At 39.5% G+C, this 25,545-nt stretch overlaps 7 protein-coding genes across 7 annotated transcripts; 3 read left to right on the top strand and 4 right to left on the bottom strand.

Moving 5' to 3' along the window:
- Positions 1-2,189: 2,189 nt before the first annotated feature.
- Positions 2,190-3,852, bottom strand: BKA55DRAFT_598833 (uncharacterized protein; the record flags this gene model as incomplete). The annotated part of the gene is made up of 4 exons (XM_046196292.1): positions 2,190-2,261; positions 2,301-3,574; positions 3,630-3,756; positions 3,805-3,852. 4 exons carry the CDS (start codon positions 3,850-3,852, stop codon positions 2,190-2,192), a joined length of 1,521 nt encoding a protein of 506 aa, XP_046043268.1.
- Positions 3,853-3,930: 78 nt separating this feature from the next.
- On the bottom strand, positions 3,931-4,823 carry BKA55DRAFT_715531 (uncharacterized protein; the record flags this gene model as incomplete). Its single annotated transcript, XM_046200887.1, has 2 exons — positions 3,931-4,401; positions 4,577-4,823. 2 exons carry the CDS (start codon positions 4,821-4,823, stop codon positions 4,244-4,246), a joined length of 405 nt encoding a protein of 134 aa, XP_046043267.1. The 3' UTR covers positions 3,931-4,243.
- Positions 4,824-8,566: 3,743 nt separating this feature from the next.
- Positions 8,567-9,517, bottom strand: BKA55DRAFT_525734 (uncharacterized protein; the record flags this gene model as incomplete). Its single annotated transcript, XM_046188779.1, has 2 exons — positions 8,567-9,077; positions 9,138-9,517. The coding sequence occupies 2 exons, from the start codon at positions 9,515-9,517 to the stop codon at positions 8,567-8,569; spliced, it is 891 nt and encodes a 296-aa protein (XP_046043266.1).
- A 3,361-nt stretch (positions 9,518-12,878) lies between these two features.
- BKA55DRAFT_583153 (uncharacterized protein) lies at positions 12,879-13,261 on the bottom strand. Its single transcript, XM_046194177.1, has 2 exons — positions 13,087-13,261; positions 12,879-13,030 (listed from the first exon to the last, which is right to left on the bottom strand). The coding sequence occupies exons 1-2, from the start codon at positions 13,226-13,228 to the stop codon at positions 12,987-12,989; spliced, it is 186 nt and encodes a 61-aa protein (XP_046043265.1). The 5' UTR covers positions 13,229-13,261; the 3' UTR covers positions 12,879-12,986.
- Positions 13,262-15,342: 2,081 nt separating this feature from the next.
- On the top strand, positions 15,343-15,687 carry BKA55DRAFT_545320 (uncharacterized protein; the record flags this gene model as incomplete). The annotated part of the gene is made up of 1 exon (XM_046190806.1): positions 15,343-15,687. The coding sequence occupies one exon, from the start codon at positions 15,343-15,345 to the stop codon at positions 15,685-15,687; it is 345 nt and encodes a 114-aa protein (XP_046043264.1).
- A 1,593-nt stretch (positions 15,688-17,280) lies between these two features.
- Positions 17,281-18,256, top strand: BKA55DRAFT_526060 (uncharacterized protein; the record flags this gene model as incomplete). The annotated part of the gene is made up of 2 exons (XM_046188797.1): positions 17,281-17,949; positions 18,056-18,256. Coding segments are annotated over 2 exons (870 nt in total), but the record flags the coding sequence as incomplete, so codon positions are not given.
- A 2,663-nt stretch (positions 18,257-20,919) lies between these two features.
- On the top strand, positions 20,920-22,187 carry BKA55DRAFT_583151 (uncharacterized protein). Its single transcript, XM_046194176.1, has 3 exons — positions 20,920-21,291; positions 21,366-21,853; positions 21,920-22,187. Exons 1-3 carry the CDS (start codon positions 21,040-21,042, stop codon positions 22,140-22,142), a joined length of 963 nt encoding a protein of 320 aa, XP_046043262.1. The 5' UTR covers positions 20,920-21,039; the 3' UTR covers positions 22,143-22,187.
- The last annotated feature ends 3,358 nt before the right edge of the window (positions 22,188-25,545 follow it).

The following is a 25,545-nucleotide window of genomic DNA, read 5'->3' as shown; positions in this document are numbered from 1 at the left end:
CAAGCGACATGCAACCACACGTTGTCGTAGAGGTGGTCTGGCCTCATTAGATGTTTGTCCCCCGTAGGTGCCGACATCCGGCAGCCAATGTCCCGGAGTCTGAGGATGCAAAGCCGCCTCTCCGTCAGCTCGTCACCATCATTCTGCGCCCCACCACCCCATAGCGGGCGGAATTTGAGCCAACACAGAGCTGCTTTGTATCCCAACAGTGGTCTTAAGGCTCCAAGCAGGTCACGACGAGGGGTACAGACCAATCACAGCTCTCGATAGCGACGATACCTTTGCCCATTACTATAATCTGCCCAGGAAGCAAGTAGATGAGTAATATGGCCTTATCAGTCACGCTCCCTGAGGCCCCCCATAGCAGGCGCTAGCTGTTAACGACGTAACACTGGGGCAAGGTACGGCTTGGAGCCTTAAGACCACTGTTGGGATAGGGCAACGATTAGGGTATCACATCTGCATGGCTCATCATTTATCAAGGCTGACTCCGATCCCTATCCACGGTCGTCTCGCAGAGCTTGCTCTTTACTTCCGCAGCCAGCAGCGGCCAATTGTCGGTCCTGTAAACCCAAGCATCGTGCAATAACGTGGACGTCTTCCAGCCTATCCCATCAATTGCCGAAGGCTCCTGGAAGCAATTTGCCCCAGTGTTATGATAGTATCTGCTACAGGGTTTATTAAGCGGCGATAGCGTGCCTATCTGTTATGATCTTATGGCTTGATGACTCGGTGGTTGGGGAAAAATCCGTGCTGAAAGAGGTATAGCCTAATAGCGTGGCTGTAATTGGATTGAATCCCTGCGAGTGACCGCGTCGGATCCTTTAGACAATTGATGGGATAATCTAAAGTAAGGCGAACAAACATTAGAGGTGCCGGCGGTCTCGGTACAAGTTGGGAAGCCACCAAAATGGAGGTCGCCACAAAGGAATCTCAGAGCTCCAATGGTGCCCCGCATGCTTTGCTCGACTACGAAGACCGATCGTTCGTAGCTTGGATATTGCATGGACATGACGTCGATATTTTTATTGCCAAAGAGACTATTATGCGAGTCTTATTAATATCATCGAATAGATCAAACCGTTATCCGGCTTGGGCTTTATTGGACGATCCAAGGGCCGACAGCCGTGCCATCGATTCCAAGATTTAGCATGTGAAAGAGAGAAAGTTCATAGAGGCAGTTGATATACTTTAGAACTCGCATAATGCTACCAAACCTCTTACAATTTCTGTACAGCTGCAAAGGGCGGTCAGCGAGAATAAAGTAGAACAACCTCAATGTTAGGGTCACTTAAGCCATCGCAGGAGCCCCTGATATGTGCACGGCGCTACTGCAATTTGGCTAGAACAGCTGCTCCCTATGCCGATGGGCCGCACGTTGCGGACAGGGATGACCCTGGGAGCACTCAGGGGCTAGATTGTACGAAGTACAAACTCGGACAATACGTTCTAAGCAACATCCTATTCGTTGATATTAGGGCAAGGTCAATTCAATACAACTATCCTAGAGTGCAAACTAGCCATTCAGTTGCCCCCCCCCGCAAATAGCTCTGAGGAACTGCCTCCGGGACGAGATTTGAGGTTTTAGCCACCGGTAACTTTATTGGAGTTGTGGGTCACATATCCGTTGGCCAGACCGAGATAGACCGGTACATTTAGCGGCTTCTTCCGGCCCAGCCCCATTGCCCAGGAACCACCACTCTGTTGGGTGGATCGCTGCTACCAAATGTGTCTGTGCAAACGCGATGACACATCAGCTTTTGCCTCCCGCGAGCTGGCCATGGGGGATCAAAATCGGTACCTCAACATGTTTTGACTTCCCGGCTGCCAGATTTACCATTGGCCGCTAGGATCAGTCCCGGACCGAGTGGCCTGAGCCTGGGCCTTGACAATCGTCCTCACGAGTGCTGCGATTAGGGAGTTGCCTAACGCGCCTGCGACGCGCTGTGCCCCATTTCAGCGGTACCGGGAGGCTCTGACCACGGACATGGAGGGAGCAAGCGTCCTCCATCTCAGGTCAACCAGTGAACGGACGACCGTAGGAGAGCTATCACTAGCGATCATTCCTACGCCAGCATCGGCAAAGTTCAGGATGAATCATAAAACAATGTTGTATTTCTTTTTTTATGTCTCAGTGTTCTACCATATCAATAACTTCTAACAGCCTCGAGCTCCAGCACTAGACCGAATCAACTTTTGAGTTTAGTCGAGTACCGAACTTGGATCGTGCCCTGGGAACGATGTGGAAGGGCGCGCTGGATCTCGGCCCAAGAACAGCCATCTTGTCTCATCGTGCGTACCTTGTTCTCCTCTTCCAGCGTCCACTTACCACCGGACGATCTGGTAGCTGGAGGTGAAGCCTTAGCCGGCCCTCTGCCCTTCTTAGGATGCGATACGGATCTGTCAGCATGCGGCTGACTTAGATCAGGGGTCCATACAAACTGCAGTTGAAATGTCGCCTTGTCGCCCTCAGTGATGCGCTTCAGTGAAACGTCTCTGAGAGGCCATTCCTCGAATCGAGCAAGAAACGTCCTGGCCTCGGAGGGGACTGGTCTTGCCTGTGATGGTGCTGGACTCTCAATGCCGCATGCAGACGTTTGACGCCCTCTCGGTAACTGTGCGGTACGTCTTGTCGATCGTCTTAGACGAGAGCTCCGAGCACTGGTGGGGGTACTGCGAACTGAGCTATGAGGAGATCGAGATACCTTGCGACGCTTGCGACCATGATGTTCCTCGTCATCGGAATCGTCTCCAGAGCCATGTCCTTGATCGGTTGGAGGCGAAGGACAATAGTCCTCGTCACGCACAAATTCTGGAACGTCGAGGCCATCCTCACTGCCAGAACCTTCAGTGTCTACGTCGCTGTCCTTATCTTGCACCATTTCGAGGGCACGTGAGGGTCTGCGACGAGAACAGTGCGGGAACGGCAACTCCTGAGACGGGGGAGACACTTGGGCTTCAAATGGGGATCCGGATTCAGCCTCTGAGGCCTCGGACTCGGCATCGCTGGGTCCGCAGTTTGCGCCATCCAAGACTTGCTCTTGATGCGATTCGAGTGACAGCTTTGTGGGAGACGGAGTATGGGCTCCAGGCATGCTATCATCGCCCAAAGTGCTTACAAACGCTTCACTGTCCTGGAGTGGCGTCTGGGCCACCTCGACGGGGCTGGCAGTATGTGAATAATGTGTACACACTGAGGGGGAGTCCAGAGGACTCTGGGCCTCCTGACAAGACCCTTGGTTAGAGATAGCATCGATCGTCATGTTGCCCGGTTCGCTGTTAGGTACTGGGTGAAGCTGTTGTCCGTCTGCCACACCTAGGCATAGCTGGCTTTCGGGGCTGATGGGCGGGTTTGCAAAATTGACATCTTGACAAGCAGAGATATCTCTGGTGAGTATGTGATTCATCTCACAAGAAGATTGCTGGATCCGTTCAGCGTCGGCTCGGTGGGGCCCTCGTGGCTCATTTGGCGAAGCTAGGGCATCTTCCGCTTGAGCCGTCGGTACTGTTGGCGCCGCGACCACCCTGGGGGCGGCCTCTGGTTCCGTTGCGCCATGATTGGTGCCTGTGCTATCTATACACCAGTGGTTAGGACATATCACCAAAAAGAAGTAATGGCTAGTACTTACCCAAATGGTCTGCGATGCTGATCGACGTAGATGTTGCACAAGATTGCGAATCGTCAAAGGCTTGACCCTCATCGTCGTCTTCATCTTCCGTATCAGAGCCGTCATCGGAAATCCAAATGGCAGCGTTCTTGGATTCTCCAGTAGCCGAGAGGGCGTCTTCGTTGCACAGCGATACAGTGGCCGCTGGGGAAGCAGGAAGAGTGATAGATGTAGTCGATGTCATATTGGAGTTGCCGTGTGTTTGGAAGCCAAGCTATAAGGGGGTTGCTCTGGCAGTACGATGAAGCGGAAGACGGGCGGGCATCGTCCAGCTTATATGCTCGCAGCTGAACCACACGAGTCCCATAGCCTGCAGGAGCCCAGCCCGGTGTCTTCCTGCTGTCTCCCTTTGTTGTCCAAGACCAGGGCGGGTCGGATGGAGGAGGCAGACACGTAACCGCTTCCCCTTTGTGCCAATCACTCCACTGCCGGGCCACACCAGGCGACTGTGCTGAACAGATGATTCCCCCCTCGCTTCATCTTCTCGCACATCATCAGGGATCCACGCCACTCGATGGTAAGGCAGAGTTCTCGGAGATGCCAGATGGGGCAGGTCTTGATGGCTGTTGGGCTGTTCACGCACGACGCGTGATCTCCAGTTGGTCAAAAAGCATGGGGTAGGAAGTTTCCGGCAGCATTAGCTCTTCTGTCTCACCGTGATAGAGCTCGACGCTGCGCCTGCATATGTTGATCGTCACAGCCGCGAACTTGAACCATTCAGAGAACTCAGGAGCTCCAGATGCCGTCATAAACGTCTCATGATCCCGCAACATTGAGACAACCGAGGTTGCATGCATGCAACACCAACAACTCGCCGGAGTGCGCCCGTCCCCGTCTCCTCCTCTTTGCCCAATCACCCCTCTCGACATGCTGGCTGCCGCCCGTTTTTGAGGCTGGTGAGCCATCACAAGCAGGATAGGAACGGCTGAGCCCGGGGCTGGCAGGCGGAAATCGAGGGAACGCCCCTCCCAAGCGGCGGGTAGTCTCGGCAGCCCCTGAACAGGGGAATGACGACTTGGGAGCCGTCAAGCGACTCGTGATCACACAGTTCGCCCGCTCTGCCCGCTCTAAGAACCAATCGGGGAGTAAGTTCGTGCCAGAGGCCTCTGGAGCCACCCGTGCCAGTTTCAGGAGGCGGGCCCGAGATGGCACCATCCTCCGTCATGCCTTGGGGGCATTGATGAGCCACTGCGGCATTTCTGCCATTGGCCGAGCGTCTGTTGGAGGCCTCACAAGAATCGCGAGATGCTCTGCTGCTGCCTGAAAAGCATCGCAACGCTGTGAGGAGGCCCGACCGAGGGTACACTTCTAGACAATTGACATGGTTAGATTCTGTGAGATGAAGGCGGGAAGGAGAGCCGTGCGAAGCGCATTGTAGAGTTGGCAATAGTGTCAGAGAATAGGTTGAACAGGAATCGTAGACCAGTGTCTAGTACAAGTCTGCAATCTGGAATTGGGGACGATGCAAGCATCGCGATGGTCGGTCAATCCCCCCGGCGGAAGGAGAACTTCATTCCAATGTAGAAGGATGACGCGGCAGGATGGGCGGAGGAGCTAGGCTGAAGGGCAGTAATGCTTGCAGGAACAAGAGAAAGGGTGAACACGAATTGGCGGAGCATGGGAGAAGAGAGAGGTCAAAGATACATGTTCACAGGCGCCGAGGACGTCGCCGTCTTATATAGAGGATGGTCACGTGATGGACGGTCGGGTTGGTGGGCGGCGAGTGCACCTTGCCCGAACGGGCGGTGCCGCTAAACCGGAGGCGGCAGCAGCGAGTCCGCGATTACTATTATAAGTTTAAAATTAAATAAAGTATAATAACTATTATTTATTAAAGTTTTTATTAAAGTATCTTATAAGTATTAATTTAATTATCTAATTATTACTTTCTTAATAGTAATTATATTTTAAAATAAGATATTTTAAAAGGTAAATTAAAACTTATTAGCTTATAAAAATATAATAGATTTTATATATTATAAAAGTATTTATCTCTATAATAAACTATAATAAAAATATAATTTATAATATTAGTAATAATCTTCTTTACTAATTACTTAGCTTAAGGCTTTAAAGCTATTAAGAGTTTACTTTTAATTTTATTATAAAAAAGAATAATAAAATTAAATAATAAAAGACTTAAAAGTAATTTTTACCTTTTATTTTATAAATATTAAGAGAAGAGTAATACTATAGCTATATATATAGTAATATAATAATAGTATTTTATTTTTTTAATATAAATATAATATATAGTATTATATACTATACTAAAAAAACATAATAACCTTAATATTAAGTTAATAGATTATATAGCTACTGCCTTAAACCTTAAGATTTAATTAAATAAATAGCCTTAATTTATAAGTATAAAGAAGATATTTCCCTTATTAATAATAAATCAAATTCTCTCTTTATTATTAACCTCTTAATATAATTATTATTATTATTATAATTATAAAGCTCTATAATAAAATAAGCTTAAAATTATAACTCTTATTATTTAAAATATATTATTATATAATTATTATTAATAATAATTAACTTGGTTATAATTATTTAGTTAAGGTAATTAATAAATATAAAACTACTTAATTAATTAATATTAATAATATCTATATTATAAGAATCTAAAGCTTATATTTTAACCTTTATTATTATAAAATTATAAGTAAATACCTACCTTATATTAATAAATTATAATTAATCTAATAAGTTAATCTTATTATCTTTAATTACTAAATATTAATTAAAGGTATTATATAAAATAATTACCTTATTAAATATATTAAATATTAAAAGAAAGTATTAAAAGGCCTAGCTAATTAGTTAAAAACGGGTATAAGTATATTATTATAGTAATAGACCTTTATTAATAATATTATATTAGCTAGTAATAATATTATATACTTAGTATAATTTAAAGAATTAAAAAGCAAGGTTTAATTAATTAAATTAAAAGCATAAATATTTTATTATAAGAAATAAAGGTAATTATAAGGTAAAAGAGGGGAAGTAAGAGGGAAAAAAGGGGGAAGAGGTTAAATTAAAAAATAAAGGTTTTAGTATTTAGGAAAAAACTATAAAGAATAGTAAATTAAAACTAGTTTAGCTAGTTTATAATAAATTAAATTAGGTTATAAGATAAAGTAATAATAATAAATACAGTAAAATAATACTTAAGTAATAATATTATAATAAGCTTTATATTAATTATATTAATTAAATATTTACTTTAATAAATTAATTATAAGTATAAAGTCTTAATATTAATTAAGTTTAATAAGGGTTATAATAATTAAAAAAGAATATAATATATATATAATATAATTATTAGGGTTATAATATATAAGATTTATATATAGGTATATATATTTAAATACTTAAAATATATAAAAGAATATATAATATAGCTAATATAATTACCTTTAATAATAAAAATAAAATTAAGAAATACAACTTATATAAAATTGCTTTATTAGAGAATTATAAGAATAATTTCTAATAAAATAAAAAGCCTTTATAAAAAACCTAAAAGAAATAATTAAGAAACATTATATAAAATTATTAAAAAAAAGGTATAATTAGATGATAAAAAATAACTTAAATTATTAAAAGGAAATTAATAATATAATATAAAATATAAGAAAAATAGGTTATTACTTACCTAGTAAAGATTTATTAAATATATATAATATAACTATAAGATTTATAATTAATATCTCCTTTTTATTAAGTTATATTTTTAAAACTTATATTTATCTCTTTTATTTTAATCTTATATTAATAAGTCTAATTTAAATTTATAAAATATTTATTTCTTTATTATATTTATATAATTTTAAAATTAAACACTATATAAAACTAAAAGATATAAGTAATTTTAATTAAAAATATTAGTTTTCTTATTATATCTTATAGTTATTATAAACCTTAAAACTTAAAGTATTAAGCTAAGGAGGGCTATAAATACTATTTATAATATACTTATTATAATTAGAAGTATAATAATAAAAGTACTACTATTTATAAGGGTTTATATATATATTTTAAGTATAGTTTTTATAATTACCTTTATTTTAATTAATTCTTTTATTATAAAAAAGTATTAATTAAAATATAAAAAAGAAATTACTAAGATTAAGTTAATTAATGTATAATAATAATTAATTAGTTTAATATGCCTTTATTATTAAGAAAGGCAGTTATAAAAAATAAGGTAAATAAATACTTTAATATAATGTTAAAATTATAAATAAGTTAAAGGTAATAGAAAATACTAAGTTATATAGTATTATTAAGGCTTAGTTAATAAGGGCTTTTAATATTATAAATTAAAGTAAGACTTTCTTTATTAATATTACTAATAAAAGTTTTTTAGCAGTTATTATATAATAGTTATAATTTCGTATAAAATAAATTAATTTATATTAAGTTTATATTAATATATTTATAATATAAAGGCTAAGTTTTATAAAAGTGCTAAACCTTTATTAACTAAGAAATATTAAATTTAATATTTATATTTAAGTCTAATAATTAATCATATTTAAGATATTACTTATAAATAACAGTATTTTATTATAATTTAATAATAAAAATTAAAACACTTATAAGCTTTTATATAAAATATATTACTTATTATAAGTAAACTAGACTTTATTAATTACTTTAAAATATATCTATTAATTACCTTATTTTATATTAATATATTTTTATTTCCTATTAAAATTAATTTATTAATTACTAAATATTATAAGGAATACTATTAGCCTTTATAAGATTAAAATATTAATTAGTAATATATATATATACTTAGTTTTTAAAGCCTTATAGGCAGTGGCCTACTAGGTATAATAGATCTGTTTATCTATCTAGTTACTAGTGCTCGTCTAACCCTACTGGACCAACTCTAACGACGTCTCTCGTTCCATCCTCGTCCTTTTCCAGGTACGAAAACAGCACCAACCAAACGCTACGAAAATAACAAACCCGACCGCTGACATGGTTCCAATAAACACAACTAGGCCCTGCATCCCATACGACGAGTCACTTCCCGATGGCGGGCTTGTGTATGTCGGTGGCGGCATTGGCCATAGTCCGCCCGTCCAAGGATGCTCGCAGTCCGGGGCGCATGTCTTGCCGTCCGTGTCAATGACGAACGATATCGTGACAGCGGGAGCCAGGAGGACGTCATCCTTGGGATCGAATTCTCTCGTCCTTGAAGTCTTGGTCATTTTAAAGATACTGCCCTCTGCCCACTCGGAGACGGTCTCGGAGACGGTCAGTGTCCATGGCGCGCGGCCTGGGAACGAGGGGCTTGAGGCGACGCATTCCGTGAAGAACAGAGAAGCAGAACTGCCTCCTTGGTCCGTCAACGTAGCCACGTCATAGTAGAAGTTATAAGTTCTGTATTTCGCAGGAGTCAACAAGGGCGTACAGAGACTGACTATTTCTAGCAATACTCACGTGGGGCAACAGAAAATTTCCTGGCTCGTCATGGTTCCACGTTCCGTGACGCGGGTCCCTACGGGAGTGTAGTACTCTGGGCATTGTGTAGCAGCGTGAAGGGATCCTGGAAGGCAAGTATCTGTTGAGATTATCGTGGAATTGTATTCAAAGCCGTGATTAAGGTTGAAATAATTGCACCGCGGTTGAGGTTTAGTTGTTGCTTTAAAGAACCAGCCAGTGCTTAAGGAGCACGGGGCCTCCTCGTACCAGATATTGGCGAGATCGAGGCATCCCGACGGCGGAGTAAAATGCGGAACTGTTAATGTCGCGGAGTGTGTGATGGCGGGCGTTTTGGCGGTTGGCGTTGATGCATCTGTCGTTGATGGGCTGCCGGACATTTCGTGGCTTGTGGCAAAGAAGTCAAGATAAAGAAGGATTTAAGCGTAAATATTACCTCAGATCTAGATCCGTGCCCATGCGAGTCTGGAATACCACGCCTTTATGTACGCCTGACCCCAATAATCAACAGGCAACAGAGACCTAGCTGCTTGTGGATGTTCCTCCGCTTACCATGCCCCATTCAAGCATTGGCCAATCAGGAATCGCAGGGTTAAAGGCCGATTAGGGCAGGAGTGTCGATACCCGTGATACCTCGGGTCAGCAGGTCAAAAGAGACAGGCCGACTTGATCAATGGGCTTGGAAGCAACCGCCATTGTCTGAAGGGGAGCGTTGGGCGGTGCTGATTACCTCGTCGCAGCAATGGATACGCGGGTCCGAGCCATCCCACTCATTATCGATCCATTGAAGTGTCCTTCCTAAGCAGCCAACAGTAGCAAGGATTCTATACACCGTGATCAGGCGTTAAAAAAAGCCATCGGGTTGCGGTCACACACTAAGTTCTTCAATTTTTGCGGTCATCAAACCAGCCTAATCAAGATTTAACAGTCATTTCAGGGGCATCTCAATTCGTAATGGCCAGTACTCTATTGTTTTCTATCCATCACATTCTGTCGTGTCTGCCATGCCTCAAACACCCAGAAAACATGGTCGGCCTCGCAAATAAGACACAAGGGAGGGGAAAGCGAAGCAAGACGTTGCCGCTAAACGCGCCCGGAGACGGCTTCAGAGGTCATCGGTGTATGGCGACATCAGATTTCAGATCTACGTTCCTCCGCAGGTGGTGGCTTTACCGTCCTTACCATTGAAGAATACCAGACCAGACTTGACAAGTTCTTTGGATTATTCTTCAGATGCATTTGTGCTGGCGAGCCTGCCCGAGACCCTCGCCCCCGCCAGTCGACATCATTGTGGTCAGAAGTGGATCATCTTCACGATCACGAGGGAGCGATCGAGCATTACCGTTCGTACAGCGCCTGGACGACGCCTCAGGGTTGTCTGCACCCAACAGCCATCAACACCTGCCTCAATTGGCACCTCTGAAAACTCTGCCTTCCTAGCGGGTGGTGTGGATCACTGATGATATACTAGAAGATGATATGAGGATGGAACTATCTGGCCAGCCGGTATGGCCCAGCAGTGAATTGATTGATATAAGGGAGAAGAGAGTACATGTCTGCCACCTCCATCAGAACTGCCCGAGCCTCGGAGAGCAATGGGAGACAGCAGGAAGCGACCAGCCTAGGCTACAATGGCCATAGGGCTTCTAAGGCTCGGTTTCGAGCATATAAGTCAGACAATTTACCCTCATCCTTCGCTTGGTCGTGCTGCTAGAACAATCCCTTATCCCTTGACTTGCAACTCTTCGGCAATTCCAACATGGCGTCGACAACCTCTGAGGCTGAGTAGCAGGATTTGCGGCATAACTTCATCTCCCCTGGTCATCAAGCTGCTCTACGCGATGAAGAGGCCGCCTCGGCTTCTGGAGAATCCAGGGACGCCGCCATCTGGATCTCTGATGACGACTCCTCTGATACAGGAGATTAGGATGATGTCGAGGGCCATGATTTTGACAACTCGCAATCATGCTGCACAACACCTATGAGGTCTAGCGTTGTAGAACATTTGGGTAAGTTTTCGATACTACGACTCTTTCTGGTGCATGACCTAACATTTCGAAAATAGGTATTACGGACACCAAACATAGTATGACTGAATCGGATGCTACCGTCCGTATGGGTACCATGTCAGTATTATATCCGGCTCAAGTAGATGACATCCGAACCTTGTCACACGAATCACACATGGGCTTCTCCACTGATCCACAATCGAACCAGCAAGCCCTCGGCCCGGCGAATTGCACGCCCACTGCAGACACAGCAGCTGGTGCAGATGCTGACTCTGATGCCTCGTAAACAGGCCCCGAAAGCCAGCCATGCCTGCGTGCATCAGACGAACAACAGCTTGTTATCAAAGCCACCAGAGCGACCAGGGAGCCGGTGTAATAATTAATGCTCTCCCTAACTAAGAATCCTATTATGCCTAACTAATTACTATAATATAAATATTAATAAGAGGAAAACCTAAATTATAACTCTTTTATTAAACTTTAAGAGGTATAAAAAGCTTTAATATATCTATTAAGATTATTTAACTTTATATTATAAAAACTAAGAATTTTATAAAATAATAAGAAAATAAATTAATACTATTTAAAAAGAAAGCTTATTTATATAATTTACTTTAATTAGTTTTAAGATTAATATATTAATTAATTACCTCTTAACCTAAATAATATTAAGAATTTTAAAAGAATTTTTAATTATAAACCTAGCTTTAATACTATTAAAGTTATAAATTATAAAATTTAAGATATTTTTAATATTTAAAAATATAAAAGGCTTTTTAACTATTTAATCTTTTAATTAGCTATTCTTAGTATTTATATTTTAACTTCTATTATTAAAGACCTTTTTTTATAGGTTAAATAAGTTAGTAAGTAAGAAAGTAATACCTTAAATGCCTTATTAAAAGCTAGCTAAAAGGTAAAAAAAAAAAAAGAAGTTTAAATTTATTAAAAAATAAATTAAGCTTAGGTTATAAGTTATCCTTAATTAATATATAAATAAAGATTTATAAATAAAATAACTAATATAAAAAGGGAAAACTTTAATAAATAAAGGTTATATAAATAATTTATAAAAAGAAGGTTTAGGATAATTAGAAGGTTATAGCAGTATTAAGTTTATAAGTTAATTATAAGGTTAGTAAATACACTTCTAGTAGTTTAATATAATAGCTCTGGAAATTACACATAACTAACACTTTATAAAAGCTTTAACTATAAAGGTAACTTAACTACAGGCGAGATTGTCTCTTGTCCCACCGTTTCGCATACGACTGGTTTGGCTGGTAGACTAAATAATCGACCTCGGTTGTATTCAGACACGTTGGGTCTGAATCCTGTATCAGATTCCTGATGCCACATAGTCGCATAGTAGTCTGGATCTCATCGCGTAGAACTATTTTGTGCACATATTAGACATTGCTGGGGATCGAAAGGGGTATATTAGCAACTTACTGTTCACGGCGTGCTCTACACCCTGCTGGCCGTAGTTGACAGCATACATGAATGGTCTGCCGAGACCGATGGCAGAGGCGCCCAGGCAGATAGCCTTGACAATGTCGGATCCTCTGCGGAAGCCCCCATCCACCAGAATTTCCAAAGCTTCAAAAACCTCTGGGCAAGCGACAATAAAGGCAGCCAGGTTAAAGGCAGCTATTTAAAGAATAGTACCAGTAACAAGGAAAACATAGCCTGTATAGATACTTAACCTGCAGCTATATTTATTAGACGTCCTAGCTGCGATAAAGAAGGCAGCACCGTTCATTGCCTAGTAGATAGCATTGATAAAGCCAAGCCAAGCGCCGGTAGGCATATCTATGAAAGCGTTCCACTTGGGAAGGGCTTATAGACCATTTATCAAAGAGCCATCGTATCCGTTGGCAAAGGCTATCGACACTACGTCAACTCTAAAATATTAGGCAGATGGGGTAGATTCAACTTACCAAACAAGACCAGGGACAAGATAATAAAGTTGAGTTTCAGGAGATGGGTCTGGCGATACCAAAGTTTATCAGAAGGCAAGATTGAACCCAACTGGTAATCGACAGTGTTGTCTGCCTTGACTGGAGTGTCTTTGGCACCCATGATGTCCGAGTCAGCAGTGAGTGTTTTACAAAGACGTCAATTGAAGAATTGATGCGCAAATGGATGGATGATTACAAGAGTGTTTTGTTTTGGAACTGAAGTCATCTCCATCTCAGGGAATCTCCTTCGACTTATAGACATTCTTATTTTGGAATCCTGGCTAGTGGATGATAGCTGTTCAGGCAGGGTCAAGATTCCGGGGGACTGGAAATACCCAATAGAGGCGACAAGGATCATCTGGGGTTGAATTAGCGGCGGTTCATTCAGCTCCGCGCTTGATAAAACAGATCTGGAGCGATTCGCAGCTGACATGTTTACCTCACCTACGCCGATTCCGAGACCGGGTCAACTTTAGTTAGTGTCACTGCGGAGAAATAGGTGGAAAAATAGGTGGGTAAAGGCCGGACGGGGAGATACGGATGGAGAAAGGTTGGCAGAGAAGGCGGAGAATTGCCGGAATAAGAGTAGCTCAGACCCATGACTGAACCATGTATTCATTCTTTGCGGATGGGGACTCCAGATAGCTAATTTCATTTGACGTAGCTGTAAAAAGGAGATAACATGGTTGCCATCGATACTGATTCTTTTCACTCTCTATCACAAATCCTCACACGCCACACCTAATCAAGTTTTGGTTAAACACTGTTGTTATCATGTCGCCGTCCATTTAGAAGACGAGCTGCATGTCGATGGGCGCCTCTTCCCTCTCCTAACTGACAGTGGACGAGAGGGTGACTCTGATTGTAGGTAAATCAAATTCTGCCCAAAAGGGAACTCTGTTCTCGTTGCATTAACATATTGAAAGACAAGGACTTTTGGCGCACGACGCCATTACCTCACGGCACGGAATACCATCTTTCGACTCTCATGAACAGAACGGCGCACGAGGCTCAAGACTCTTCGACAGTATACCTTCATCATGTCTTTCATGCGAACGTCCCTCGGTACGACGTTTGATACAGCCCTGATGGCCGAGTTCAGTCAGCTGCAAGGCCAAAGAAACTGTTGACATTCTTGGTCCGACGCTTGATATACAGGGGAGCCCATTAGGCGGTCGTGGCTTCAAATCTCTTTTCTGAAGACAGGTTTCTATCTGGGGCTCTAGCTGGATACTATGACCGAAGTGTCCAGCAGGAAAACATTACAGCAACCCTCAAGCATTCTGTCTGCAATGACATGGAATATGAGCGCATGGCGGTTGATGTCATAGTCACACAGCGTGCTATGCATGAGATATGCCTACTACCATTCATGCGTATCATTTCCATAGTCAAACCACAGACGATTACGATAGCACACAACAAGGTCAAGGGTATTCATGTTTCAGAGAGCCATATACTGCTGCGGAATATTTTGAGAGACGAATGGCAGTCTGATAGGCTCGTTAAGAGTGATTGGTAAGCTGGTCCAAAGGTCTCCTGATTAATGACCTCTCTGATCTCTCGTTTCATTTCCAGGTTCGGTACCTACAGCACTACAGGGTCTGTCCAGGCTAGCGTTGATCTTGAGATGCCTGGTCCAAGCAGATAGAGAGGGGGAGTATTACCCTATGCCGTCATGTTCAACAAGGTCACTGAAGCGCTGCCCATTAACTGGACAAAGGCCTCTGGAGTGCCCTAGAATGCACCAGAAGAAAGGGTAAACCGCTTGAAAGACCAAGCCCTTCTGCGACGAGTAGCATCCGAATCCATCGTCCTCCTCGAGAATAACAAAAACGTCCTCCCTTTTGCAAATCCAAGACAACTGCTGTTATTAGACCTGATGCAAAGATTAATGGTTTCTACGGAAGGGATAGCGCCTACTGCCTCCCATACTAGAGTATCTCGCCCTATCAAGGCATCGCCAAGCAGTGCGAAGAGACCGTGTTTATCCAAGGCGCAATATGTTACCAGCTACTACCGCAGCTAGGTAATGTTCTCAGAACGGAGCAAGAGAACGAGGTTCCGCGTGGAGAGCCTATAATGAACCCATAACAACTATAAATAGAAAATCAATAAACAAGCGCGTTCTCACAGACTCTAACCGTTTCTTCCTGGATTATAAGCACCCAGATCTAGCACCGGCATGGTACTTGCAAGCCAAAGGAATCCTAACGACTGATAAAAGCGGCCTTTATGACTTTAGGCTCGGTATCAGAGGCACTGGCAGGCTGTACATCAACTTCTGCTCAGCATCATCGAGAACCAGAATCCAGGAGCGATGCTATTCGGCTCTGGGATCATGGAAGCAAGTGGCAGCAAAGAGCTCGTGGCTCGTCAAGACTATTGAATTCCAGCCGGAATGGGGTTGCGCTAAAGACAAACAAGCTACCACCGTTTAGTCCTGTAGGCGGCAAGCATAGAGGTTTACGTTTTGGTGCCTGCAAACGACAGGATGCTATAAAAGCTATTGAAGAAGCAGCTGATCTGGTCAGATTTGACGACCAAGTCGCTCTGCTTATCGGATTCAATGGAGACTAGGAATCCGACGGCACGGATCGCATGACGATAGATATGGGTTTCCATATTAATGCTATTGCCTGAAATATTCTTACAGCAACCCCAATACTGCCGTGATAGTTCAATCGGGAACATCTGTTGGTATGCTCTGGATCCATAATACTTAAGCAGTTCTCTATACTTTGTATTAGGGCAATAAGACTAGCAATGCCATGGCTGATGTGTTATTTAATAATACGAACCTCGTAAGATGATGTTTCCTCCTATAAACACTATATGAGACGATGGCTAGCATTAGTCACCCCAAGTCCGGGAAGCTACCATCTTAGTTTGCAGTCTGCAACATGTAACAAGTAGCTATTTGCCCTCTGAGCTTATAATTGAGGTTTAAGAGACCATATTTTATCTACCCAAGATGAGATAGCTGAAGTGAAAACGATTTATATGGGACTATTAGCGCGATATAAGGGAAATTGTGCTAAGATAAGCAGATCAGTCGTAGATTTCCCGATACATTCCCATTGGCTGCGTTTTCTGTTCGGTATCTAGCAGAAATGGAAGCCGAAGAGGGGCGATACAGTATTTGTTAATGTCACATCAGTCTTTTTCTCGTTAACAAGAAGCTAGCTGTGACTCGTCCATTTTCAGCAGTGCAACAAATTCATCCTCATCTGCTAGCAAGGTTATGCAATCATGGCTAGCAACTCAAACGATAACGTACCTCCACTTCATGGTGCCAAAACTTCTTCAACAGGGATTGTCACGCGCCAGACATGCGATGCATGCCATATTCGGAAACGAAAATGCAGTTTTGGCACGGAAGACGGAATTCGCTGGACAAATACTCCATATACACCAGACTCAGGAGCGAGATGCCACAATTGCAAAAGACTAGACTCCCAGCGCACATTTCTGCTGCCGTCAAAAGCCCGTGGTCCAAAACCGAGGAGGACATAACCGTAAAACATCAACCAGAATGCCTTTTTTCGGAGCTGGACCTCTATAGCATCGAGGCCTGCATAACTCGAAGGGTGCTGTACTTCTAACAGATGTAATAGCTGCATTGATTCTATCTCGAGTATTCGCTAAAGGTTGGTATTGCCCGTCTGGTGAAATGTAACGCCAAGTAAATATGTGCTTGCCTACTTCTGATGGCTGATCATGTCAAAATACCTCGTGTCCCGAAAACTCTGGTTGAGCTTGTAACAGTGGTCCACCATCTCTGTGCGTGTTTGGAATGGTAGGGGACTCGAAAAGGTCCTATAAGTCTGGAATCTGGAGTGTAAAAGGCCAACCGTGACGGCGCAGAGGGAAATGACCAAAGTGAGGAAGTCCCCGTCGTGTATATCGCGGTTCCGGTCGAGGTCGAGCTCGAAGGTTGGCCGATGAATTACAGGGATCAGTGCATAAACATATGTTATGTAGTCGTTGAGAATAAATCGCACAAGGTCTCGTGGGAACAGTATGTCAGTCGGATATAAAGCGATGCAGCTCCCGGGTGATGTCGTTACAGATGACTCTGGGACAAGTGGACTATGTCCATTGAGTACATCAGGGTCCAGACTCACGTTTTCCGGTGACGCTGAGTAGTGAGCCGTGTTGTAGCGGTAACCCCACCAGATGCACAACTTGCAAAACGAGCAACTGATGTTTCTCGACCCCACGACCTTATGTGATTTGGATATTGAGGGCCTTATGCCCACTCCCGTGGATGATGAATTCATCTCCTCCAGCGGCATTCTTCCTTGTCCCGAAGATGTCGCCGCCAAGTCCTTGACCGCCGGGTCCAACATTCATTCTCGCGTTTTCTCAGCCGCTGTGAGACCTCCGAGGTCAACAACCGAACAGCTTACTGACTGTGTGCACCTAAAAGATCCAGTGCTGCGGCTTGCTTCTCTCAGGAATCGGTTTCATCATCTCAAGTATATGCTTGACACAGATCCGCCGGCTTATCGACTATGGCTACCAAGGGCTCACTCCACAGTGCCAGAGGAGTATCTAGATGTGACTGATTTTCAACGAGAAGCTATCCGAGCAAATATACATGTTACACACTTGTGGTTACAAATACTGCTACTTGATGAGATTGATACGCTCGTCAGCAAGGAACAGTCATCTACCCCAGCTCCACAAGGATCTATCAACTCCTCAATTATATCCCGTGCCTCTCATCCAGCACCGGATCCTATGTCATGGGATAAACGAGAATATATCTGTGAGCAACTTCTGCACTTCTTGCATTCTATGTCCCATTCTGGTTTAGAGCCGAATGGCATCTCCATAGTTAGTACAGGCATTTTCTATACATTTCTATTTATTAACCACGTAAAAGAAAATGCTAAAGATTAAGGTTCCTATGTTGACGAGTTATATCTTGGTTGAACAACAGGTATATAAGGTGAGAGACGTTGCTGTTTCGCTTCTGTCCTGTCCAGACGATCTGACCAAACAACGTACACAACGGGCCAGAACGTATTTGCAAGAATTCTCTCGTCTTCTATCTATCCTCGACGTAAGTAAGGAGATTAATTCACTAAGCCTACAAAGTTGGATTGATATTAGTCGTGATAAATATATTATACTGCAATAAGACTTCTTATTTCAAAGAAATAAAAAGCTATATATAGCCGTGCTATTCTTAGAAATATATAATAGTATAATAATACCTTAAAGTAAAACTAATATTTAAATAACTAAGTAGCGGAAGCACTGCCCAAAGCTTGGAGTATACAGCTCTTAATAAAGGAGCCATTCTTGCAAACCTGCTAAAAGTCAGGGTTAGGCACCCTGAATTCTGGTTATTATAAATAAAGCAAGTATATAAATTAGTATTACTATTATAATTAATTCTGATATTATTATAGGCATTTTATATAAATAACTAAACTTTATATAGAACTTATAGACTATATTAAGGGTTAATAAAACTCATTTTTAAGTTATAACTTTTTACTTAGAAATAACATTATATATTATATTATTAGTTAAAGTTTAAACTATTTATATTTAAGAACCTCTTTTATATCAATTTGTCTTAAATAGTTATACTTAAATAGTTAATATAATAAATTTGCTATTAAATTCTACTTAGCTTTAAGAGTCTTTAATATCTACTTAGGTCTGTTATAGTATTTCTTACTTAAATTAAAGATTTAAATTACCTAAGTTTATACTAATATAATAATTTATAATATTCCTTAACTTATTTCCTATTAATAAATATATCTATTAGAAATACTTTATAAATTTATAAGGCTAAAGTACTATTTAATATTTTTTATAAATAAGTATTTAATACTTATTATTAAGGAATATGTATTTATTTATTATTTAACATATAAGCTTAAACTACTTTTATATATTATAATATAATTAAGTAATAAATAATATTATTAATAATCCTTTTAAAATTATATATACCTTAACTTTAAACTAATAATAGCTTACCTTAATCCTAATATATAGGAAATTTTAATTAATTAGCAATATAAGTTAGCAGTAAGTAATTTTATAATAATAAGCCAACCTTATATACTAATTTATATATATAATTATAGTAAAATTGCATATAAATAATACCTAGGGTATTTAGCCGCTTTAAGCCGCTTAATAATATATATAATAGATAACTTCTTAGAGCCGGGATATTAACATTTAGCATTGCATAGAGTAAAAGCCTTTTTTAGGCTATTAAAAGTATTGTAAAATATGCCCTTTTAGAGTTATTACTGCAAAAGAACTACTGCCTAGGCAGCTTTAAGGTTAAGATCCAATAGTATAATATACTTAAATAAAAATTCTCTTCTTTCTACTAATTAGTATTTAGATTTATATTAAAATAATATATAAAATTAATAAAATTCGCGACAGCCGGCAGAGCGGGGTTGTCTTATACTTTTATACTATCTTACTGTTTTGTGCCTAACTAAGCTTGCTTAGTTAGGCCCCCCCCCCCCCCCCCCCCCGGCTCGAGCCAACGGGTAAATCTAGGGCTTTTAGACTAACAGTCTAAATCCTGAAGATAAGGGGGATTCCCGGATTTCCCAACGAATCGTAAATATTGCCAAGGTTAAAATGGAGTAATTAGCTACTAGAAGAGAAGACAAGAATTAAAACAGGGGCACAAGGCGATATCTCTACCCCGCATTTCAATACGAACCAATATGTTATATGAGCTGCACACATGCCGACTCCTCCCCAGAGGAGAATAGGTCTACGGCCCCAGCGGTTAATAGCATATATACCAGGGATAGTAGGGATTACATTGATAGCCGAAGTAAAGACAGATGCTGGAGATGCTAGAATCTTAGAAATACTTAGTACAATAATAAATCTTATTAGATGCACAATTATATTAACTAAGAAGAGTTGAACTAATATAAAATAAAAGGTTAACGCCACTCAACTGCCGGAGGGCCTGGATTGCCATGTTTATGAACTGGCGTTTACGCAGAGGCGCACGGAAGTAGTCGATATTCAAACCAACGAAACGCGATTAGGTCATGGCATCAAAGGGCATAACACAGTCTTTTCCTAAACCAGTTCCATTAGCTCTTAAGAAACCATAATAACTAATGCGACCAACAAGTAGCAAATAGCTGCTCAATAGCCATGATATCCCGGTTCTTAAAAAGGAGATAAATGTCTAAACCGTTAGTATAGTGCATTAGGTAAGGAGAGAGGAAAAGATCACCCAATAAATAAAAGAGTGGAGTCGGGCCACGCGAGTGATGAAGCGCGTGGCTCGTCCGTTTGGCTGCAACCCATAACACCTCGGCATATTTGATTCCTAGTGAAGCCAAGGCTCCGGTTGCTAGCAGAAGAGATATTTCTTGGGAAGCCCTAACGCTTGTGGAGAACATCATCTTCTCAATCAATCAATCAGAAAAGCGCATTTTTGCTAAGCGATTGGCAATGAGGGCACGAAGCACATGCTATTGAACTCCCCAAGCCTTACGGGGTCTAAAGAGATGGCATCGCCGAGTAGTAGATTCTAATGTTCAGCCAGAGTCAAACAGGCGGTATCTTACTGGGCCTTTACGACCCCGGTGGCCCTGTCTAGCGTCAAATAGTCGCTGCGGGAAGTTCCAGGGCTGGCACAAATCTTGTATTATGATCAGTGATAAACGAGTGAGGAATCGTAGTTCTACAGAGTAGGCTGTCAGCCACATGCAACCTTCGGCATTTGCCGCACACCATTTGCACATCAGAACACAGAATCTAGACAGACTGCGGGGTGCCAGACATTACGACCTGTTAAGAGAAAACATAAATAACTTCCATACATATCATCATGTTCCCATCTTTCCATTTGCTCTTAAACCGCCTTGTTATTTTTCCGTGTGGCTTGCTCTGGCTCTATTACACGCCGCCATGTTGAGCTCACCTAATCCCCTGTACTTTGAGCTAAGTTGGTCCATCCTGAGCACCATTGGAATCGGAAACGTCCTCTTTGGCTTCCTCGTTTGCAGCATTACCAACTTTTCACAAATATCCGCCGTTCCTCTAATAACATCTGCCGCCGCGGCCATCGCGAATGGGCTGTGCTACTATGCATTCTACGCCGAAGGGAACTCCGTTAAGGGCAAGGCCGTGGCGTCGGCATTTGCGGACTTGTTTTGGTTGGTAGGGGTCTTTCTGATCTGGAAAAATATCCAAAACGTGGGCATTTCTGGCTGACGTTGGATTGTGTACCAAAGGTCCAAGAAGCAGGGCTCTCATTCTATAGTTTCGTGATCTTGAGCCGCGTGCTACGAAACCGCCGCTGGCACGTCTTTGCCAGTTTATTTTGGACCATCATGGTCATAATCTCAGCCCTCAGAATAATGATCGCCATCATGAGGGTTAGATCTATCCTACACGGAGGTGATCCATATCAGGAAGTCATCAACCATCTTCATATCGGCTACTTCGCCTCGATCGCCTTGGTGGAGTGCATCAGCGCATACTTCCTGCTAACCGTCTTCGCTTCCGCAAAAACCACGTCCCTACAAGCAGCCATTGAGGTGGGCCTCTTTCGATATTTAATGCGAAGCACTGAGGTTCGTCTGGCTCTGCTCGCTGTTATTGGTGTCATGAGGGCTATCACATACTCCTTTCAGACTGCAGCCCAGAGCGCGACAAACGTAGCAAGCCAACTAGACCGATTCGCTTACACCATGGAATGCCTCTTCCCTTTCGTCATGCTGTCAGTTGAACCTATTACTGCCGTATAGATGCTCTTGCCATATGCTTACTAACGTTTATCTTGTAGCATTGACATGCTCGCGTCCAGATTGGTGTTTGCAGATCAGGCGTATATAATATCCTCTCGAAATCAGACACCCAGAAGTGGCCTCAAGCAATTCACCTCAAATAACAATCAAGGGTTGTATTCTGTAGCGCATCACGATCAAGTAATTGATATCCACGGCGATGAAAATAATATTGTCCCGACAAGCTCACAGGATCGCATCCTTGAGTCTGGGGCATCTTAAAGGACGGCCTTAGAGATCGAGCTTGAAGATATAAACGGAAAGCAGGGTATTCATAATATGTTAATTTTAAGGTATATAAATTCTATAGTTTACTAAAAGTGAGAAAAAGTAATAAGGAGGTATATAAGTCCAGACATCTAGCTTCTTGTCAAGAAAATAAGTCAGTGTAATGCTAAGATAGTTAGTTTGCTCAGCAATAGACCTGGCTACATAACTACTCAGATTATAACATCTTACCTGCAACGAAGTACATAAAATATAGGCTACAGGACGAGAGAAAGCTTTTATAAAAGTAACTAATATTCCTAAAAGTTATAAACTAGAGAATAAGTCTAAGTAGTGCTTGCGATCTTAACAAGATGAAAGCACTGGGCCGCTCTGCGTAAGTAGCAGGTTAGTGCTAAGCCATCATTGGAGCGCTCCTCCAGACCAAGAAGCCTATCTAACTTGTAATCAATTTCTAATCGGTTCCAGTCCCTTCGCAATGTAGAACCCTATGTCCTAGCGAGGAGTGAAAGTTCCGTCGCCTGGGTGATAGCTCTCGTTTCATCCCAATACATACTGTTATTTTGGTCGGCAAAAAGGCCCGGGGCAATCGCTTCGGTTTTGTCATTGCGGTAGATGTAGCTCCAGGGTTGTGTCCTCCTCTGCTTGGCGAGCTAGGTCGTGCCGCCTCTTGGTATCTTTTTCTCGATTAACCAATATTAACGTATTACTTATGGCTATGTACTGTTCAGACATTTTGTTCTTAACAACCTAGAAACGAAGGATAGAGCACCACTGATTACCATTGATCTGAGGTATCAAGAATACAACCCTCGTTAATGGTAAGTCTATCCCTCTAGGCTTCAAGATCTGCGTTATGACTCAACAGAGCTATTTCCATGGGGATTAGGGAATATAAAAGGCTCGGAATACAGTGTAGTTACTATAGAACCTAAGAAGAAGTGCAAACATGCCCTAGTTAGTAAGGCAATGGGACAAGCAGGGAAGAAGCTCTAATTGTCCTGAATACGATATAGAATATTAGTATTTCCCTTGTAAATTCCTAGTAAAGCAGATATGTTATATCTATATAGATAACCTCTACTTATTAAAACGCTCTTTTTATAGGCATAGGCTGCCAAATTATAATATATATAGAAAAGTAAAAGAGGAGAAGTTAAGATAGAAATGGAAAATATAGCTATATATATAGTAAGGTAAGGATGTTTATTATTACTAAGTAAATTTTCTTATATACATATATATATTCCTCTTATTAATTATTTTCTTTATTTCCTTTATTAAATTAAATTAATTAGAAAGTTAATATTTTTATATATTTTCTTTTAGTAATATATAAAAAGAATAATATAAAGTAATATATCTTAAGTAAAAGAGATAGAAGAAGATATATAATATAGATAATATAATATATATAATACATAAGTATTATATATATTAAGGCTTAAATAAAATAGCCTATAAACTTAATATAGGTTATAGGGTAGATAAGTGTAATAAGAGGTAAGGTTAAAGTCTTTATAATTAGATAGAAGGTTATAATGATTATAAGTCAGTATAGGGTAGGTAGTAGATAATACGAGTAGGTTTGTTAAGTAAGGCAAACTTTTCTTATTTTAATAATATATATTATGTAATTCTTAATAAAGTTATTAGAAATCTAAGACAGAGTTCTCTTAGTTAAATTAAGGATAGATATATATAAGTAATCCTAAAGAGGGGTAGTATATATATTAATATAAAGACTATTATTAAAGTCGCCAAAATTCAGTAATTTTAATAATAAGCTTTTTATTATAATTAGTTAGCTATAAGATGTATTAGTAAGAGAAAACCTTATTTAATATATTAAATTTTAACTAGTATTATATAAATTATAGAACTATAAGGTAAGATTTAATATATATATTATCTATATAAAATGTAAGTCACGTAACCCTAGTTATGTGACTTCCTTATTATTATTTCCTTAGTAAGGAAATTAAAGTTTATAATTTAAACTTTATAATAGAGAGTTAGCTAAATCCCCGTATTTTGCTTAGGTAAGCATACTAATTAAAAGCTCGGATGTTTCTTATTGTTATAAAATATATTTTATCTTAATTAAGTAGTTAAAACTAAAGATATATTATATTATATATATAGCTTTTATATATAAAACCTTTTCTTATAAAGTTAGGTCTTAATACTAAATATATAAGTATTATAAAATAAGTTATAATAAAAATATTATAAACTATTTAATAAATTAAAATTAATTACTGTTTCCTTTCTTAAAGGTCTTAATAGCTTTTTAATATATTCTTATATTTTACCTAGTTTTATTATATATACTATAATACTAATTACTTAATTATATTAACCTTACTTAACTATTACTTCTTAATAATTTGGCTACTATTTATATATCTGTATTTATTTAATTAAGTAAATCTTAACTCTCTTTTAGAGTTATTTTCCCTCTATCTTATAAGTAGGATTTTTTTTTGCCTTATGCTACTAGCTAAGTATCTTATTTACTTATTAAAGTTCTTTAACTTTAATATTATAATCCTAGTAGTTATATTATATATACCTTATATCTTTTAGTAATTATATAGAGTTATTATATATTAAGAGATTTTATTAATAATTACTAAGGTATAAGTATAATAAAATTATTTCCTAAGTTAAATTATTACTTTTTATTAATTTTACTTTTTTAATTAACTTATATAAAGCTATATATAATTCTTTTAATTTTAACTTTAATATAATTCTTAAACGCTGCCTTTACTTTATATTTATTTTAAAACTTTTTATATTCTTATAATCTAAGATTATAACTAGCTTAGTTTATATATTATTTATTTATAATAAGAAAGATATAAAGTACTTATTCTACCTTTATAATTATATTAATAAATTACTTTTTATATTAAGCTAAGTTTAAGCCTATAAAGGTAAGAAGAAAAGCTATCTTTTTTATTATTAAAGGCTAATTAAACTTTAAGGCCTTTTTTAGCTTTTTTATTCTAAATAGCTCTTCCTTAATCTAGGCTAAAGATATTATATTTCCTATATAACTTAGATTTATATAATTAATTAATTAAATTAAGTTATAATTAAAAATAACTATTTTAATTAAATTTAATTTCCCTTTTAATAAGAAGTTCTTTTTAATAGCTATAGCTATTATATATAATATATAATACTTTTTACTTATAGCTTACTTTAAGTCTAGTGTAATTATATTAATAAGATTATAATTAGTTATATAATAGTTTTAATTAAGCTATAAGCTATTATAAATAGTAAGTATTATAATAATAATTATAATTAATATTAGTAAGTATAACTAATAGGTATAAGAAAGGTCAGATTAGGTAATATACTTTAGAAGTATAATATATAAATT

The sequence above is a fragment of the Fusarium redolens genome, assembly GCF_020744475.1.
Source record: "Fusarium redolens strain MPI-CAGE-AT-0023 chromosome Unknown BKA55scaffold_22, whole genome shotgun sequence".
NCBI lineage: Eukaryota > Fungi > Ascomycota > Sordariomycetes > Hypocreales > Nectriaceae > Fusarium > Fusarium redolens.
Note: the sequence above shows the minus strand (reverse complement) of the source record. Positions and strands in the feature narration are given on the sequence as shown.

Excerpts from the sequence above, each read along its gene's own strand:
- BKA55DRAFT_583153 (XM_046194177.1), bottom strand. The coding sequence starts at position 13,228 with ATGGGTGCCAAAGACACTCCAGTCAAGGCAGACAACACTGTCGATTAC. Across the intron at positions 13,031-13,086 it reads CTTGTCCCTGGTCTTGTTTG|CCTTTGCCAACGGATACGAT; the intron begins GTAAGTTGAATC and ends TAGTGTCGATAG.
- BKA55DRAFT_583151 (XM_046194176.1), top strand. The coding sequence starts at position 21,040 with ATGTTGAGCTCACCTAATCCCCTGTACTTTGAGCTAAGTTGGTCCATC. Across the intron at positions 21,292-21,365 it reads TTGCGGACTTGTTTTGGTTG|GTCCAAGAAGCAGGGCTCTC; the intron begins GTAGGGGTCTTT and ends TGTGTACCAAAG. Across the intron at positions 21,854-21,919 it reads CTCTTCCCTTTCGTCATGCT|CATTGACATGCTCGCGTCCA; the intron begins GTCAGTTGAACC and ends TTTATCTTGTAG.